Source organism: Scardinius erythrophthalmus (assembly GCF_964197995.2).
Source record: "Scardinius erythrophthalmus genome assembly, chromosome: 25".
Taxonomy (NCBI): Eukaryota; Metazoa; Chordata; class Actinopteri; order Cypriniformes; family Leuciscidae; genus Scardinius; species Scardinius erythrophthalmus.
This window is the reverse complement of record NC_138245.1, coordinates 31,998,252-32,016,223: the sequence shown is the minus strand read 5'-3', so window position 1 is coordinate 32,016,223 and position 17,972 is coordinate 31,998,252. Positions and strand designations below refer to the sequence as shown.

General features: G+C 39.6%; 1 protein-coding gene across 2 annotated transcripts in view; it reads left to right on the top strand.

Moving 5' to 3' along the window:
* The window catches only part of strn (striatin, calmodulin binding protein), a 60,582-nt gene that overhangs the window by 6,518 nt on the left and 36,092 nt on the right, over positions 1–17,972 (top strand). For both annotated transcript variants that reach the window (XM_081357342.1, XM_081357341.1), the window contains exon 2: positions 17,114–17,217. In XM_081357342.1, coding sequence (XP_081213468.1) covers positions 17,114–17,217 — 104 coding nt within the window. The remainder of the gene's footprint in view (positions 1–17,113; positions 17,218–17,972) is intronic.

The following is a 17,972-nucleotide window of genomic DNA, read 5'->3' as shown; positions in this document are numbered from 1 at the left end:
TGCACTGTAATGATTTATATAATAATCATGACTGCTTTTCTCAAAAATCCTAATTACGATTATTAATCATTCTTTTTACATTTCATTAGAATTATTGCACTTTCATGTGAGCACAAAGAAAACATAAACTCGAGGTTTATTATTTTACCTTATCTCGCTACGTTATAAAAACTGGTTAAAGCTTCTCTCAAAAGCTAAAACAGTGAAATTCCTAACATTAATTACAATAATTCCAAATCGTATTAATGTATTTTAACTAGGGCTGTCAAAAGATTAATCGCGATTAATTGCATCCAAAATAAAAATTTGTGTTTAAATAATATATGTGTGTGTACTGTGTATAATTAAATTTGTATATATAAATACACACACATGCTTGTATATATTTAAGAAAAATGTGTAATTTTTATATAAAAAAATTATATTTATATATAATATAAATTATATATAAATATATACAGTATATGTATGCAAATATTTCTTAAATATATACATGCATGTGTGTGTATTTATATATACAAAATAATTATACACAGTACACACACATATATTATGTAAACACAAACTTTTATTTTGGATGCGATTAATCTTTTGACAGCCCTAATTTTAACATTTAAACCAGCAAAAATTACTTTGTGGCTGCTGAACAAATGCAATTACGCAACCTCTGATCTGCAATACGAACGCAGTATAACCGAGATTCATGCTTGGATATAATGCAAATAGCGCAGACGATTTTGCTTAAATAAACAAAAAAAGCAGAAATCTTGATTAAAGGGGTAACATTTTCTTGTATTATAAAAATATTCTGTATCTTTCCTGAGCTCAAAACTTCCTCATTAGTCCAAAAACTGCTTTTATTGAATTACTCGTTTCGGATTTTGTCACATTATGACATCATAGTGCAACGAAAGAAGATCGACGCCCACTTCTGCATAATCGCCTCTTTAGCCCCGCCCACCGATGTTTTGAAGTGCCAAAGTTGAGGAAAAACACAGTCTTTGCTTTGCCTTCCGTCCCGTGTGATCCTAACATTAAGAAAGCGTGGAAGAACTTTATTTTTAAACAAAGTTCCAGATTGTGTATCATTTTCCTGCTGATTCAGTTTTAAAGCAACAACATGTAACTTTTCAACCTTCATAATATATTTCCAAGACCCTTGTGATAGTACATCGACTTACAATAGGTTGAATGAGACGTCTGCCAGAGCCTGACGGGGTCTGTATCGCTTTTACTGGCACTATGTAACTTCGGGGTGCGGGTAGTAACCAGCGCTCAAAAAGAACTACAAAATTCGACTGCTTTACGGCATACGTCACTTTGCCCACCACTTCCTCAAATGTGGCCAACCAGCGCGTTTGTTTTCGTACGTCTGTTTTCGTCATGGCTGAAGCAGCAGCGAAACGTAAGAAGTCCAAGGTTTTGTCGGAGTAGAGTCGGAAGAGGAAAAGGGAGAGTAATAAACTGAAAGTCAGGACGAGGATCAATATTGGTCGAGCGTTTGCTCGCTGGCGTTAGCTTATGGAGGAGGAGAGTTACCAGACCGATGCTGACTTGGCCGTCATGCTGTTGAACTAGTAAGTAACTGTAAATTGCTTGCATACTATCTTTAGTTTTTCTAATCTGTTGTCTGCCTGGCTACGTTACGGAAACTATCTGGTCCTCCATTTATCTTCATGAATCAGCTAGTAGATGAGCGAATTATCAATCTGGTAGCTAGTAAACACTAACATGGTAGTTTTAGATGGTTAGGATGCTATCGCTATCATTCTCGTTCAGATTTGAGCATTGCAATCGACATGCAAATCGCAAATGTTTGAGTTAAAATGTTTAGTCTACTAAACGTGTATAAATTATGAAAGGGGGAAGATTAATAATATTGTCATTGCCCATATGAAAAAAACCTGCATGCTTCATATACAGTAACCGTAAATCATTTTACGACAGCGGTAATGGACAATTCCGCTTCCAACCTGTAGGGCGACCGCAGAGGAAAAGTTCCATGTTGTTGCTTTAAACAAGACCCGGTGTGACGCAGGCTCTTCAGAGAGTCTGAAAACAACAGTTATTGAATCCGACAGCGAGTAACAGTGTTTTTACCATGTGCTGCTAATGCTTTATCTGACACAGATCGTTTGATATGTACTCTCTTTACTCAAAAACGATGAATATAAGAACGACAGTGTGACAAAAGATGGTATATTCATTCATAATTTCTTTCCACGAAACACTGTTTAAAGTTTTGTAACTTCAAGTATTTAAACTTTATTTGCCATAACCAAACATGTGTAATGTGCGTAATTGTTTCAACTATGTACACCGTTCTGTAGCATCTTCATTTAAACACTAATATAATGTAATAACTTCCTTGAAAATACATAAGCGCCATTCGATGTCAAATCATCCAAGTTTTGGAAACTTTCCTGGCTCAATTTTTTGATTTGTTAATATTTTTTCTGAAGAAAGCCAAACATAAAATGGTTAAGATATCTTTAATACTTCACAGTTACAGGCGTGCATACTTAGTGAAAAAAAACACAAGAAGTGCTTTTTCCCATTTTTGAACTGTCACCGTTGGCGTATAATGAAACAAAGCTTGATAAAGTCAACAGATTTAACTAATAGACCTACAAATCTCTCTGTGTAAAAATGAAATAATAACGCTACCATCTTTCTAAAGTCACTTTACGCCCCTGTAATCAGGTGAAAATGAACAAGTATAGCGAACATCGGAAGTTTTCAAAACAATTCCACACGTGTAATAATAGCAGGAATATTGAAAATAATTTTAATTTGCAAAACGGTTAGCCAATCACAGCAGTGGGCGTTTACTTCCGAGTCTTGACTGCGAATCGCCAGAGTGTTTAACAGAGACGCTCAAAAACAGCTTATTCTAAATTTGGATGTTTTTACTTGCATTTGTCCGTCTATACGATATGGAGGAAGCACTGGAATCATAACATTTGTACATTTGTATTTCAGTGTGCGATTGCTACCAAAGTACGGATGCATTTGACATCCCTAGAAGGCGGTGTGTAGATGAGGAGATCCTGACTGATGTTGGGCTTCTTTCGTAACCAGCATGCCTTTCATAGCCGTGTGTGGGCGCCGGCGTGTGGGAGAGGCTTCATATGTTGAAATCGCCCTCCAGCACCTTGACAATCGATTGAAAGGAGTATAATCTCTGGGTTTGCATGTAGGCTCCTGCACCTGAAGTCAGAGACGTGGCGCGTGAACTGAAAGGCCATTGGCTGCCGAAGCGAGTGTGTGTAGGCAGCGCTGTGTTCGTGTGATGCTGGGGAACAGGACAGATGAGCTGATGTTCGTGACTCACGCTGCTGACGCTCGCGCTAGTGTCGTGTCCTCGGCTGGGAAACGGGGATGCTCGGCTTGACCAGCGAGGATAAGCTGGAGTTTCACACACACATCAGCACTTTAACGCTACTAGAGACGGGTCCGGATGCTCACGTACCGTCGACTAGTGTGTTCTTGTTAGTGCGGTGTGACACAAAATCCATATCACGGTATTTTCAAAATTATACCGGTTTCACGGACTGGGTGTAAACCTCATATTCATGTGTGACAGTGTTCATCGCATCCAAAATAAAAGTTGGTGTTTACATAATGTGTGTTACATCATACTGTGTATACTTATTTTGTATATATAAATACACACATATGCATGTATGACATATTTAAGAAATATTTGCATGTAGATACTGTATATATATATTTATACATAATTTACATTAAATATAAAAATATAAATATTTAATATGTAAATAACACATTTTACTTAAATACATGCATATGTGTGTATTTTTATATATATATATATATATATATATGTATATAATAATTATACACAGTACACACACATTATGTAAACACAAACCTTTATTTTGGATGCAATTAATCGTTGCCCAGCACTCGGCTTTTTATTCATTTTTTTGCTGTTTTAGTTGTTTTACCACATGAAGTTAAAGTAAATGAGAATGAGAAGTGTGTCCTGAGCTGAGACCCTGGCAGTCCATACATATATTTACTCAACGGCCAAATTAAACAGAGTCAGAGTTACAATCGCTGAACTTTAAGGCCACAACATTTGAATCCAGATCTCACAGAGAGAATGGAAATGTTCAGGAACTGTGTTTTGACTGTGTGTGTGTGTGTGTGTGTGTGTGTGTGTGTTTTGACTGGGAATGGCAGTGATGTCAGGCCAGCGTGTGACTCTCCGTCCACATCTCACATCACTCGCGCTCATTGGTCGTTTGTTTGGTAAGTTTGTGTTTGGTCTCGTCCCGTCTGGACGTCCATTTCCCACAGACACACACATTACACATTTTCCTACACTTTGCATTTACATTCACCCTGTTTTCCCTATTTTCTGGCATCCATTGCAGTTTTCCGAAGCTCTTGCTCTGTCTCTGGCTCTCTCGTGAACAGAGGACTCACTCGCTGCGTTCACACACTCAACTTGTGTTTCAGTCGGACTGAGTTCATTCCGATTGATGAATCCTAATCTAGTCTTTACATGAACGCGAAACGTGTGTTAACAACTTCATATTTATCCATTTTTGGTCATAATTTGGTGACAAAGAGCATATCGTTTATTCCTTTTCTAAATAATATAAATATAATGATCAATATAAGCAGCGGCACAACGGTTCATATACTAACTGTCTCCAAATTATGACTAGAAACAGATATTAAGTCAAATAAAGAACTGTAGGAGAATAGTTATTATGCGCAGACATTAGGAAACTCTGGGCCCTATCTTGCACCCAGCGCAATTGACTTTGTACACCGACGCATGTATCATTCCTATTTTGCACCCACGCAAAGCGTGCTTTTCCCTCCACAGAAGCACATCGCTAAACTATGGAATGAACTTGCGCTCCCTGGGCGGTTCAGCGCAAAAAAGGAGGCGTGTTCCGGCACAAACGTTCCTTCATGCTATTTTGTAGGTTTAGAAAACAATTGCGCCACTAACCAGGAAAAAATAGTTTAAAGTCAGTGGCGCGTTGCGCATGTTTATTCATATGCTATTTTAAGGGCGCATGCTTGGCCATAATCAATGTAGCGTGTGCACAACACACACACACTTTGATTCTCTCATCTACACAGAAGCAGCAGTTTTCATTTTTGCAAATCATACATTATTACGATAGATAGATAGATAGATAGATAGATAGATAGATAGACAATTTATTATAAAAGCATACATCTAGCTTACACATTTACCCAAATTATCATACCCCTTTTTAACCGAAGTTAATTTGGGTGTGTTTCTCCATCTCCAAACGTCCCTGACGAGAGCATTGCTCTCCTCGGCTGTGAACCGCTCCTGGCGCGCGCCTGGCAAATCCGCCGTTACAATAGGAATCCGCTTTAGAAAAAGCGCGCCTGCTCTTAAAGGGAATGTGAGATGACGCTCTGATTGGTTTATTTCACGTTACGCCCAAACCACACCTATGAATAATGAAGCTGCTTCAGACCAACCCATTTTAGATTTGCGCCGGGCGCAAGAGTCATTTATCCCGCCGGGAAAATAGCAACAGCGCCAAGACCCGCCCACAAAGTTACTTGCGCTTTGCGCTTTGACACTTGCGTTTCAGATCGTTAAAATAGGGCCCTCTGTGTATTTGTGCAGTGAGCGCATGTCAAAAACATCTATTCTGATTTGAAGCTTGTGACATATAAACACACACATCAACCCGATCACATGTTTAGTGTTCATGTAAACACTATTCATCAATCAGAATTAATTCAGTCCGACTGAAACAAGACCTGTGCATGTAAATGTAGCCGGTGCGATCGGAATCTCAATCGGATCGATTAAGGCGTTTACACAAAGCCGTCGAGCCGATCGAGTCGTGAGTGCGATCGAGTCGTGAGTCGTCAGTGCGATTGCTAACACATTATTGGGTTGCATGTAAACCTAGCGAGTCAGTCACAGAAGTAAATCCCTGATCCAGGCCCGGGTTTCCCTCTGGTTGGTGTCTGTCTGTGCGCGTCGGAGTGTGTGAATGCGTGGCCATCTGTGTGAGTGTGTGAGTGTGTGAGTGTGTGAGTGTGTGTGTGTGTGTGTGTGTGTGTGTGTGTGTGTGTGTGTGTGTGTGTGTGTGTGTGCCATCTGAGTCCTGCTAATGACCGCTGGGATTCTGCGCGCTCAGGTTTCCTCGTGTCCGCCGTGTGTTTGACGTTTCCCACTGGCTCCTCTTTGGGTTTGACATAAGCTGTGTGACTCATGAACTGAATCAATCACACATGCACTTATTTCCTATTAAACAGCTCAAGTAAAGCATTAATCTGCCCTTAATCTGCTTGCTTGGCTTATTCCTCAATTCATGTACTTTGATTTCCAGCTAATAACCAATTAACTCTCAGCCTGAAATTACACTGGTGCTTTTAGACCCCGTGACTTTTCTTTTTCCTCCTTAGAAAAGCAGTCGTTTGGAAAAGTGTGTGTTCTGTAAGTAAGAACCAGTACAGCAGCTTTAGGCCCCAACATGCTCTAGTAACGCCACCCTTTGTGTGTGTGTTCGTGTGTTTATGGCCCGTAAAGGCAAGTCTGCCCTTGTATGTGAAGGTATGCGCTCCTGCCTGTTGTGTCAGGTGAACGCCCTGCATCTTCCCTGGCGGATCACTGTCACACGAGGAAAGGAGCGTTGATCAGGGCGTATGCTCACAACTCACCATCTCAGACTAAAGCATCCTTAAAGCGGTCCTATAATGCCCTTTCACAACATGTACAACAAGTCTCTGATGTCCCAGTGTGTGTGTGTGTGTGTGTGAAGTTTCAGCTCAACATGTTAAAATTGTCACTTTTTGAAGGTGAGCAAAAATGCACCGTTTTTGTGTGTCCCTTAAAATGCAAATGAGCCGCTGCTCCCGGCGCAGGGGGCGGAGCTTTAAGAGCTTGTGTTTCAGACACGCACTTAAAATTTCTAAACTTTTAGCCTTTTATGTTCAAACCGGAGTCGGACAATGATGGAGAGACTCTAGAAGTGAAACATGTAGAAGCAACAGGACATTTCTGGGCGGTTAGTTGATGAGTTTATGAAGCTGATGTGGAGTTAACGATCTTTTAGTCATTGATTAGCATATTCTGTCAAGATAATCTACAAATCGTGTTCCGGGGGCGGGGTTTATGTAAATTTGAGGGTTGGTGATGTCACTAACCCGTGGAGAAGCTCATTGTAGTCTCTACCAGCCGCGTGTTGTAGTTCTTAAGAAGCGATTTCTGTAAAAGTAAATCTCTCCCTTTGCTCTGAACTTTGAGTCGTAACTTTGCAGATGTTGGTTATGATCAGCAACATTACACACTAACTACAGTTAGAAAAGTCAAATCATAATCAACCAGCCCTTTAAAAGCTAACACAGCACTTGTTGTTGATGATGTACACTATGTAGGCCTACTCCATCTACTGTTTACATATTACATCATATCTGTGATGATCGAGTGCATGAAGTGTCCAACACGCCACGCCTAATAACGACATCATCCCTCCTGCTGTTTGCACTCTTCTCTTTTGTAACTTTTAGTATGAACACACTACTGGCACTATCCACTTTATTTTTAATGTAAGAGCAACACGGCCATTTGTAACTTGTGTAATGTTGTCATAATGCCTGTTTTACATTGCAAACTGGTATTTGGTATCATATTTTCATTATCGCATGAATAAACACACTGGCTTGGAGTGGAAACAGTTTTAATAGTTACTGCACTTTGTTTTTCTTGTTATTTGCGTAGAGCAGTGATGAATCAGAAGTCTCGCACATTGACAGAAAATAGCTTGTGTTCGTATTGCAGAATAAAGCGGATTATTCCAGCGCTGGGTAAGAAATATTGATTTCTAGATTGATTCTTAAAACCCAAGAATTGATCTTTCAGTCTGCGCTGTTTTCAGCTGATGAACGAACACTTTGAAGCAGTAAAGAGCAATAATCTCTGTGCTTTGCTACTTTTGATTTGAAATCCATCAATCAGTAAAACCAATAAAACGGCTTGAGAACAATAATGTCACATTTACCTCAGAAAAGCCTTTCAATGATCATAAACTCGATAGTCAGCTCTAGAGATGAGCGTTCTGATACACATACGCTCTATATTACATATTCATTATTTTTAGAACTGTATTATATTATATTATAATGGTTTTATATTTTAATGAATGCTTGAATAAATCAGTTTTTATGACAGCCACCTTTTAAATGTTTAATAAATGATTTGGTGTAGAAACATAATTATGTAATTATAAAATTAGGATTATATCGTTATTTGTATAAAAATGGCCTTGTGTGTAATTTTAGTGTTTGTATACAAATCAGTTAATATTAACTTTCAGTATTATAGTAATGTACCAACTGACTCCCTTTATAGTGTTAGTTGAGAGATCTTTTCCTTGAGGAACTGTGCCGTACTGTAACTGATGTGAATCAGCACTGGAGCTAAATGAATCAAAATCAGAATTGAATCGATTTGCAAGCGTGTGATTCGAAATCGAATTGAATCGTGAAATTCGTGTCCATACTCAGCTCTATAAATGCCATAGAAGAGGAATGCATCATGATAAACTTAAATATTCGGTAAAACGACCATTTTTAATCAGAATTAATTAAATGGAATTATAAGAAATACAAGCATATTTATAACTTTTTGTCTCTAATTTGAGATTAATGCAGTGCATCCTGTCATTGAGTCAGAAGATGCATGTGATTCTGCTGTAGAATCTGGTGAAACGAGGCGTCGTGTTTCAGGTCATGTGACACGCGTTTAGACAAATGAGCCGATTTTGTGACCTGTGTGTGTTTTGAGCTGTGAGGATCAGAGTGCAGGGGTGTGTGTGTGTGTGTGTGTGTGTGTGTGTGTGAGAGTGTGAGTTACCCTTAACTAACCTCACTCACAAACTCTGGGCGAAACTCCAGTGCAAACGCAGTTAGATAATACAGAAACTAGTGTTAACCAAGGAGATCTTATTATAAAGTGTTACCAAATGCCAGTTTGAGACATGAAATGTAAATGAACAGGCATGTTCGTTAGATGAATGTAATTGTAAACATCAGTGCATCGAGTTATTTTTATCTAATTGAGAAAATGTTCAGATTGAGCCGTCAGTCCCATTATCTGATGCATGAGCTGTGATAGCTGGAGGCAGTGTGTGTGTGTGTGTGTGTGTGTGTGTGTGTGTGTGTGTGTGTGTGTGTGTGTGTGTGTGTGTGTGTGTTTCCCATGATGTATCGAGAGCAGTGTGTGCGTTTGTGTGTGTTTCCCATGATGTATCAAGAGCAGTGTGTGTGTGTGTGTGTGTGTGTGTGTGTGTGTGTGTGTGTGTGTGTGTGTGTGTGTGTGTGTGTGTGTGTGTGTGTGTTTCCCATGATGTATCGAGAGCAGTGTGTGCGTTTGTGTGTGTTTCCCATGATGTATCAAGAGCAGTGTGTGTGTGTGTGTGTGTGTGTGTGTGTGTGTGTCCCATGATGTATCGAGAGCAGTGTGTGTGAGTGTGTTGCACAGGACAGAAGAGTGTGTGCTGACCCACATTCAGTTCGTCGTGTCTAACGGCAGACTGTTTTCACTATTTACACGACCAGTCAAAAGTTTTGGATCGTAAGATTTTTAATGTTTCTAAAGAAGTATCTTCTGCTCACCAAGGCTGCGTTTATTTGATTAAAAAACAGTAATATTGTGAAATATTATTAGGATTTAAATCAGCTGTTTTCTATGTGAATATATAGTAAAGTGTAATTTATATTTATGTTATATTAGCCTATATTTAGAAATAGAAAGGTTTTGTAACATTAAACACTACCGTTCAATAGTTTGGGGTCGATAAGAATTATTATTTTATCTTTTGGGGGGAAAGAAATAAAAGAAATCAATAATTTTATTCATCAAGGATTAATTAAATTGATCAAAAGTGACAGTAAAGACATTTATAATGTTACAAAATATTCTATTTCAAATAAATCCTGTTTTTTTAAAACTTTCTATTCATCGAAGAATCCTGAAAAATAAAATGTATCATCTGTTTCCAACACTGATAATAATCATAAATGTTTCTTGATCATCAGATCCTCATATTAGAGTGATTTGTGAAGGATCATGTGACACTGAAGACTGGAGTAATGATGCTGAACATTCAGCTTTGATCACAGGAATAAATTACACTTTACTGTATATTCACATAGACAACAGATGATTTACATTATAATAATATATACAAATTTTACAGTTTTTTTTTATCAAATAAACGCAGCCTTGGTGAGCAGAAAAGACCCCCCCCCCCTTCTGTTTTTCTTAATTCTGTATGCTTGAAAAATCATCAGTAAAAATACAGTAATAAAATAATAATCTTACTGGTCCCACACTTTTGACCCAGGTATTAAGAGTTCAATGGCTTAATATTTAAATAACGTAAATCTTCCATGAGTTTTCTGCTACATATTTCAGTAAGAGACATCATTTACGTTATATGAAGCCATACAGTCTTAATTCCTGGGGTTCCCTTTAACATCGGCGTCAGCGAACCCTTACACTGCACCACTTCCAGTGATCCTCTCTGTATAATAATGGCAGCTTCGCCTCTCCAAGAAAGCCAGCTCTAATCTCCATGTGAACACAGTTCTGTTCGCATTAGAATAGCTCCTGCTTTATCTCACGACCTGATTTCTGTGCTGTCGGGTGTAATGCATGTGGGCGCTGCTAAAGCAAACGCAGTCTATAAGTGTTGATCTGCATCGCTAAACGACGGTTCAGGCGTTGGTGAAGCCCTTTTAGATGCTGCGTTTCTGTTCGCCATGTTGAAAGAGAGAATGACACACTGTTAATCTCCCACTCGTCCCTGACGCACAACGCCGGCCCTCGGGGAGCGGATAAATCCACACACACACTCACTCTTTACACTGACAGCAGGAACTGCCGCTCTAAGTAGTGCACTTTCTGCAGCATTAGAGGATCTCCTGTGAGTGTGTACAGGGATACAGATCGCCATCTATTTTGGGCGAGCGAGGTGTGTGTGTGTGTGTCTCTCTCCAGATGGGAACCCTGAGCAAGTGAATCTGGGCAACCTCCTTCATTCATAACTCTGGTGTGCAGGGACTCTGCTGTCGGACTGACTCCAGCGCAGTGAACACACTGATCATGTTCTGTCTAGAGCTCAGCGCAGGATTACAGCCGGATGTGTTTAAGCTTTCACCTGCCGGTTTGAGCTCGTCCTCGTCACATTAGATGGTGGTGCGCCGGATCCCACGGGACGGTTTGCTGCTTTTACCGTGGTAAACACACACCTGTGTCGGGTCGTGAACACACACCTGTGTCGGGGGTCGTGAACACACACCTGTGTCGGGGGTCGTGAACACACCTGTGTCGGGTCGTGAACACACCTGTGTCGGGGGTCGTGAACACACACCTGTGTCGGGGGTCGTGAACACACACCTGTGTCGAGTCGTGAACACACCTGTGTCGGGGGTCGTGAACACACACCTGTGTCGGGGGTCGTGAACACACACCTGTGTCGGGGGTCGTGAACACACACCTGTGTCGGGGGTCGTGAACACACCTGTGTCGGGTCGTGAACACACACCTGTGTCGGGTCGTATGTGTCGGGCCGTGAACACACACCTGTGTCGGGTCGTGAACACACACACCTGTGTCGGGTCGTGAACACACACACCTGTGTCGGGTCGTGAACACACACACCTGTGTCGGGTCGTGAACACACACACCTGTGTCGGGTCGTGAACACACACACCTGTGTCGGGTCGTGAACACACACACCTGTGTCGGGTCGTGAACACACACACCTGTGTCGGGTCGTGAACACACACCTGTGTCGGGTCGTATGTGTCGGGTCGTGAACACACACCTTTGTCGGGTCGTATGTGTCGGGCCGTGAACACACACCGTAATTGTAATTATTTGAAATCATTAACAAAAAAATAATTACTAATTTAAAGGCCCTATGAAATCTGTTTATTTCTTCCCATATTCCATAATTTTGTTTTGTTTTTTGTTTTACTTTTTCTGTAGTGTTTTTTTTTTTTTTTTTTTACTTAAATAAAAATGTTATAGTTAAATTAAATTTTAGAAATCAAAAAGCATGTCTAATTAATTGAAATCATGAAACTTACACAATTTAACAACAATTTATTTAAGATTTAACAAAATTTAATTTTTAATGCCCTATGAAATGCATTTTATTTTTCCCAAATTCTGAGTTTTCCATTTTAATTGTTTAATTTAATTTTAATAATCAAAGCATATCTAATAAAATTTTAACAACTTCTTAATTTATTACATTTGTTTTACAATAATATAAGGCCCTGTGAAATGTTTTATTAAATTGTGCACTAGATGTGTGTTTTAGTCAGCACGTCATATTTCTTTATCATTATGTTTGATTATTCTGCTCTACTTCAGTTATTGCCTTTAGAGGAAACTCTATATTTAATGGCTCTGTTTATATTTCATAATACAGAAGGACGGAGTTGTCGGCTGTTTGTTTGGCGAACTGGAGGTTAATTGTTTTTACGGCTCATTATGAGCAGCTCATCTCATTCATATAGTGTGTGTGTGTGTGTGTGTGTGTGTGTGTCAGCTATTTCACAGCAGCTGTGAATGCGTTTCGTCCAATCAGAATCCAGTTTTATAATGTTATTTAGTCTGTTTTGAACTGGTGTTTAATACCAAACGGATCGTCTTCTGCTTTGATCCATCAAGATCAAATAAAAAGAAAATAATCAAATTGCATATTGTATAAAAACACATTTTCATTCGTGTCAAATTAAATATGGAGCCTGAGAATACCAGTATCATTCAGCTTTATTTCAATTAACAGAAATGTTTCTAATAGATTTAGTTAACGATAATAACCCTGGAATGATGTTTCCAGTATTCCTCAAACGTTTATCCAGGTAATCTTCTAAAACCGTTCAGATATGCTAATGTCGGAGATATGCTAATGTCGGAGATATGCTAATGTCGGAGATATGCTGATTGGATAAGCTAATGAGTGGTGAGTTTATTGTCTTGAATCGCTCTCGCTTGTCTACAGTTCAGAGCTGTGAGTGTGTGAACACAGAAACTTCATCGGGTCGAAGCGCTCAGACATTTCTAACCGCAACCACAGCTCCTCCTGCAGTGAGCCTTGCTCAAGCAGAACACACAAACACACACACACACACACACACTGTTGCTCAACGAGTGCTAACGTCACACTGAAGCGCATGAAGCCGCTGTCACAATAACTAGCATGTTTTCGTCTGTATGGTTTCATTGTTTGAACGCATTAAATAAAATGAACTAACAATGATTAAAATATATTTTCATCTCTTAAACCTGGTCACTGTTAGTTCACTGATCTGATCACGGCATCCACTGATCTGAGCTGATGCAACTTAAGACTTTATAAACGCACTGTTTAATAACTAAAATGCTCTGGATGTTTTCATGTTAGCTAATGTAACTAATGTACTGAAATAATCTTAACAAACGAAACCTTAAAGTGTCATCAGCTTTTTACATTCATGATGATGAAGTTTATTAATTAAAATAATGTGGTAATTAAGCTCATCTTCACCTCATATTCACATTAATGAGGTTTGTCTTCTTAATAGATTCTTGATTCATTTTTAGTGTGGACTGCTATTCGTGTGTGTGTGTGTGTGTGTGTGTGTGTGTGTGTGTAGGCTGTTTATTACAAAAGGTCCCATTATGCACAATTTATATAATGCTTATATATTTATTTATTTAATAATTTTTTTGTATTGTATTTTGCAATGACAATCTTGTGGTTTAAAAGAACCAATCTTTGTACTTTATTGTCATGAAAATAATGCGTACAGTTCTCACGGGCTTCATGTTCTGCTTCATTAGTGTGTTTAGGAGGATATCTGAGCCTGTGTGAATAATGATCTTGCGCTGGTTTCTCCTGGACCTGCTGGATGTTTGTTTGGTTCTGCAGACGAATCTCTCTCCGATTAGTGATGAGATTCGTCTGTAATCTGGCTGAACTGGTTTTGTTCTCACTGGTCACGGACAGACTGTTCTTACTGTCAGCGCTGCATCACAATAGCTGTGTTTCCATACACATGTTTTTATGCGCATTTGGGGATATATTGCATAAAAACAGGATGGAAACGGCAAGATGTGCATAAATTCGAAAAAAAAATTTATCTGATAATATATATATTTTTTTTATCACCACGTCTCATCACATCTTCTGTCCAATCACATGCTCTCTAGAATCTGAAGCTCCGCCCCCTATGCTATAAACGCCACCTGACCTCAGCAACCGTTGACACACACTGAGCATTATGGGTTGGAGTGTGTGTTCGGTTGCTCAAACGCTCCAGTTTTGTTCTGTTTTCCAACTATACGTCTATTATTGAATCGCTTCCATGGTGCTGTCAGTCTGTGAGGTAAACTAAACGCTATTGGCTATTTAAAAAGGGGGAGGAGCCATTCAATATGTCCCGCCTTAACTTCCTGTTTCAGTAGAAATTACATCAACGCATCATTCAAAGCTGCGCGATCCAAGGCACTTCAGTTATTAAACACATTATAGATATGCTTCTAAATCCAGACTAAAGCATTTATAGCTGTGTTTATAAATGTCTATTAATGCTTTATAAAAGATTAATTAACTGTTTAGTAATGCTTATTTAATGATTAATAGCGTGCGGTTAATATAAAGGTGGCTTGACTCGTGGAAAGTGCCTGTGAAGTGTCTCGGGTCCTCGTGGGTCCTGCTGTTCCACGGGCATGTGGAGAGACGCCTCGGGGTCCTCGTGGGTCCTGCTGTTCCACGGGCATGTGGAGAGACGCCTGTGGGTCCTGCTGTTCCACGGGCATGTGGAGAGACGCCTGTGGGTCCTGCTGTTCCACGGGCATGTGGAGAGACGCCTCTGGGTCCTCGTGGGTCCTGCTGTTCCACGGGCATGTGGAGAGACGCCTCTCTTCACTCCGCAGAGTCTCGGCTAGAGCCTGGAAATGATCGAGGTCGTTAAACACTTGAAGGAAATGCAAATGCGTTTTAATGGGTCACTCCATGATTAGCACACTTTCTCCCATCATTCCCCACGGCTCTCTCTGGCCCAGCTCCTCTTCTGATTGGGTGTTTCCTGCGGGAATCTCGTGTGACGGTGTGTGTGTGTGTGTGACGGGGTTTCAGACATGGACTGATTCAGAGGCGTTCAGATTAGGGCTGAGAATCCATTAATTACATCCAGAATAAAAGTGTGTTTACATAATATATGTGTGTGTGCTGTGTATAATTATTTTGTATATATAAATACACACACATGCATGTTACATTTTATATTTATGTAACATTTTTCTTAAATATATATATATATGCATTTATTAATAATTAATCTGATATACATTTATTTTTAAACATTTATATTTAAAATACGTGTAATAGTGTAGAGAATGTAAGTATGTGTACATGTTTGACGAAGAGTCGTGAATCTACATCTTCACTTGTGCATATATTAACGAGGAATGCATAAGTTGATAGGAAGTTATCATGACGAGGTAGTTTGTCGTTTGACGATGTTGTGTCTGATTTTAAAGCGGTTTAGTGTGTTAGTCCAGTGTAAGTTGTTTAACATGTGTCTACACTAACCTGAGCCTAACATGCGGTGTTCACACACACAGCACTGAAGCGCTCGACCAATCACAACACACTGCTCCAGCCGACCAATCAGAGCACAGTGTGCTTTTCAGAAGGAGGGGCTTCATAGAGACAGGAAGTAATCAGAGCGTTACTGACAGACTGGGAAGAGAGGAGCCGCAACAATGGAGAATATGAGGAGAATAATCAACATTCGAGTTCTAGCAGAGCCTGAAACATCATCACGACTGTAAAAGGGCAGAAGAATGAAAGACAGAATCCATCATCGGCTCATGCAGACTCTATTATATATTCATATTGTGTGTCTCAGTGTGGAGTCTGTTATGACCAGATCATTCTCTTCCTGCATTATGACTGTAAATCACGAACGGCTCTTGCCCAAGATCACATTCAGAGACGGTGAAGAATTCCAGACATTCCAGGAAAACACACTGTAAACAAAGGGAAAAGGGTCAGGTGATGCGTTCGGTCACATGGTGAGAAACCCAGGACACGATTAGTGGCTCAGGTCAGCGTTCGGTTTGTCGTCAAATCAAAGTCTATTTCACGCTAAAAGAGAATCAAGTGCACATTCACAATTATGACCTGCAAATGATCCGATTTAAGAGAAAAAAATCTTAAATATCTTAAATGGTATTACAAGTCCTCATTATTTTAAGAGGTCTTAATGAGATTGTTCACTGTGGGTGATGAACAGATTTAATTTAAGCTTTTATTTACATGTAAATTAAATTGTGTCTAAAAAAGGGATTGTGTCTCTTCAGAAGACTCGGATTAAACCGTTCGATTTACATGGGTTTATTTGTGCATCTCTCCGTGAGCGAGTGCGTGTTTGATCTCCTCGTCTCTGTGAGTGAGCAGCTGCTGGAGGAGCATCAGCGTTTCAAAATAAGAGTCTTGGTGTATTTCGGGCTTGTTTATAATCAGCCGTCCCGTCACAGAAGGGAAAGACTATGAACATTATTTAAAGTCCATCATTTCATCCCTTAAAACTCTGATCACCAAATGACATATTTAAAAAAAAAAGTATTCGCGGTTCTATGAATATGCAAATGAGCCCCGCCTCCACTATGAGCCCAGCGATCCACATGGTTTGTCTTAAAGCATATTAAAACATAGACATATATGCAATATTAAAAGCTGGATTTTCTCCACAGGAGGACTTTAACACTTTGAGTTTATAGATTTTACTAGGATCAGCAACACATTATCTAGTGTCTTTAAACACATTATCAGCAAAATCCAATATCGATTGACCTCTTATTCATAGATTAGGACACAAACTTAAATTTCACTACATATGTTTATATTGAATAAAACATTTAAACCTGCAGTTACGCTGTTTTGGATTGAATGTTTGGAGATGCTTGGTTTATTTCGAGATTCTGTCTTAAATTTGACTTCAGAAACTCTGATCGGTATCATTTCTGAATTGTGATACGAGTTAATATTTGACATGTGTTTGTTTGCAGGCTCAGATCGCGTTCCTGCAGGGCGAGAGGAAGGGCCAGGAGAACCTGAAGAAGGACCTGGTGAGGCGGATCAAAATGCTGGAGTACGCCCTGAAACAGGAGAGGTCAGGAGAACACACACATCTCGCTTAATCTCCCCTCGGCTGATTTGATTTTACGCCGTGTCTATGCTAACATCATGTAGCCTGATCGTTCCTATGATTACTCACACTCTCTCTCTATCTCTCTCTCTCTCTCTCTCTCTCTCTCTCTCTCTCTCTCTCTCTCTCTCTCTCTCTCTCTCTCTCTCTCTCTCTCCCTCTCTCTCCCTCTCTCTCTCTCTCTCTCTCTCTCTCTCTCTCTCTCTCTCTCTCTCTCTCTCTCTCTCTCTCTCTCTCTCTCTCTCTCTCTCTCTCTCTCTCTCTCTCTCTCTCTCCCTCTCTCTCTCTCTCTCTCTCTCTCCTCTCCTCCCTCTCTCCCTCTCTCTCCCTCTTCTCTCTCTCTCTCTCTCTCTCTCTCTCTCTCTCTCTCTCTCTCAATTTCAATTTTTTTCAATTTCATGTTGCTTTATTGGCATGACAAAAAAAATGCATCTGTGTTGCCAAAGCATAAGAACAAACATATATAAACAACAACAAAGAGTTAATACATCTGATATAGTAATACAAGTAAACAGGATAATTATGATATAGATGCAGATACTAAACATATTCTGTGCATGACCCTCAAAGGGTACATTGAAACAATAATATATATATATATATACACACACATACACATATACATATACATGTATACACATATATATACATATATACATATACATATATATATATATACATACGCACACACATACACACATGTACACATATAAAAAAAA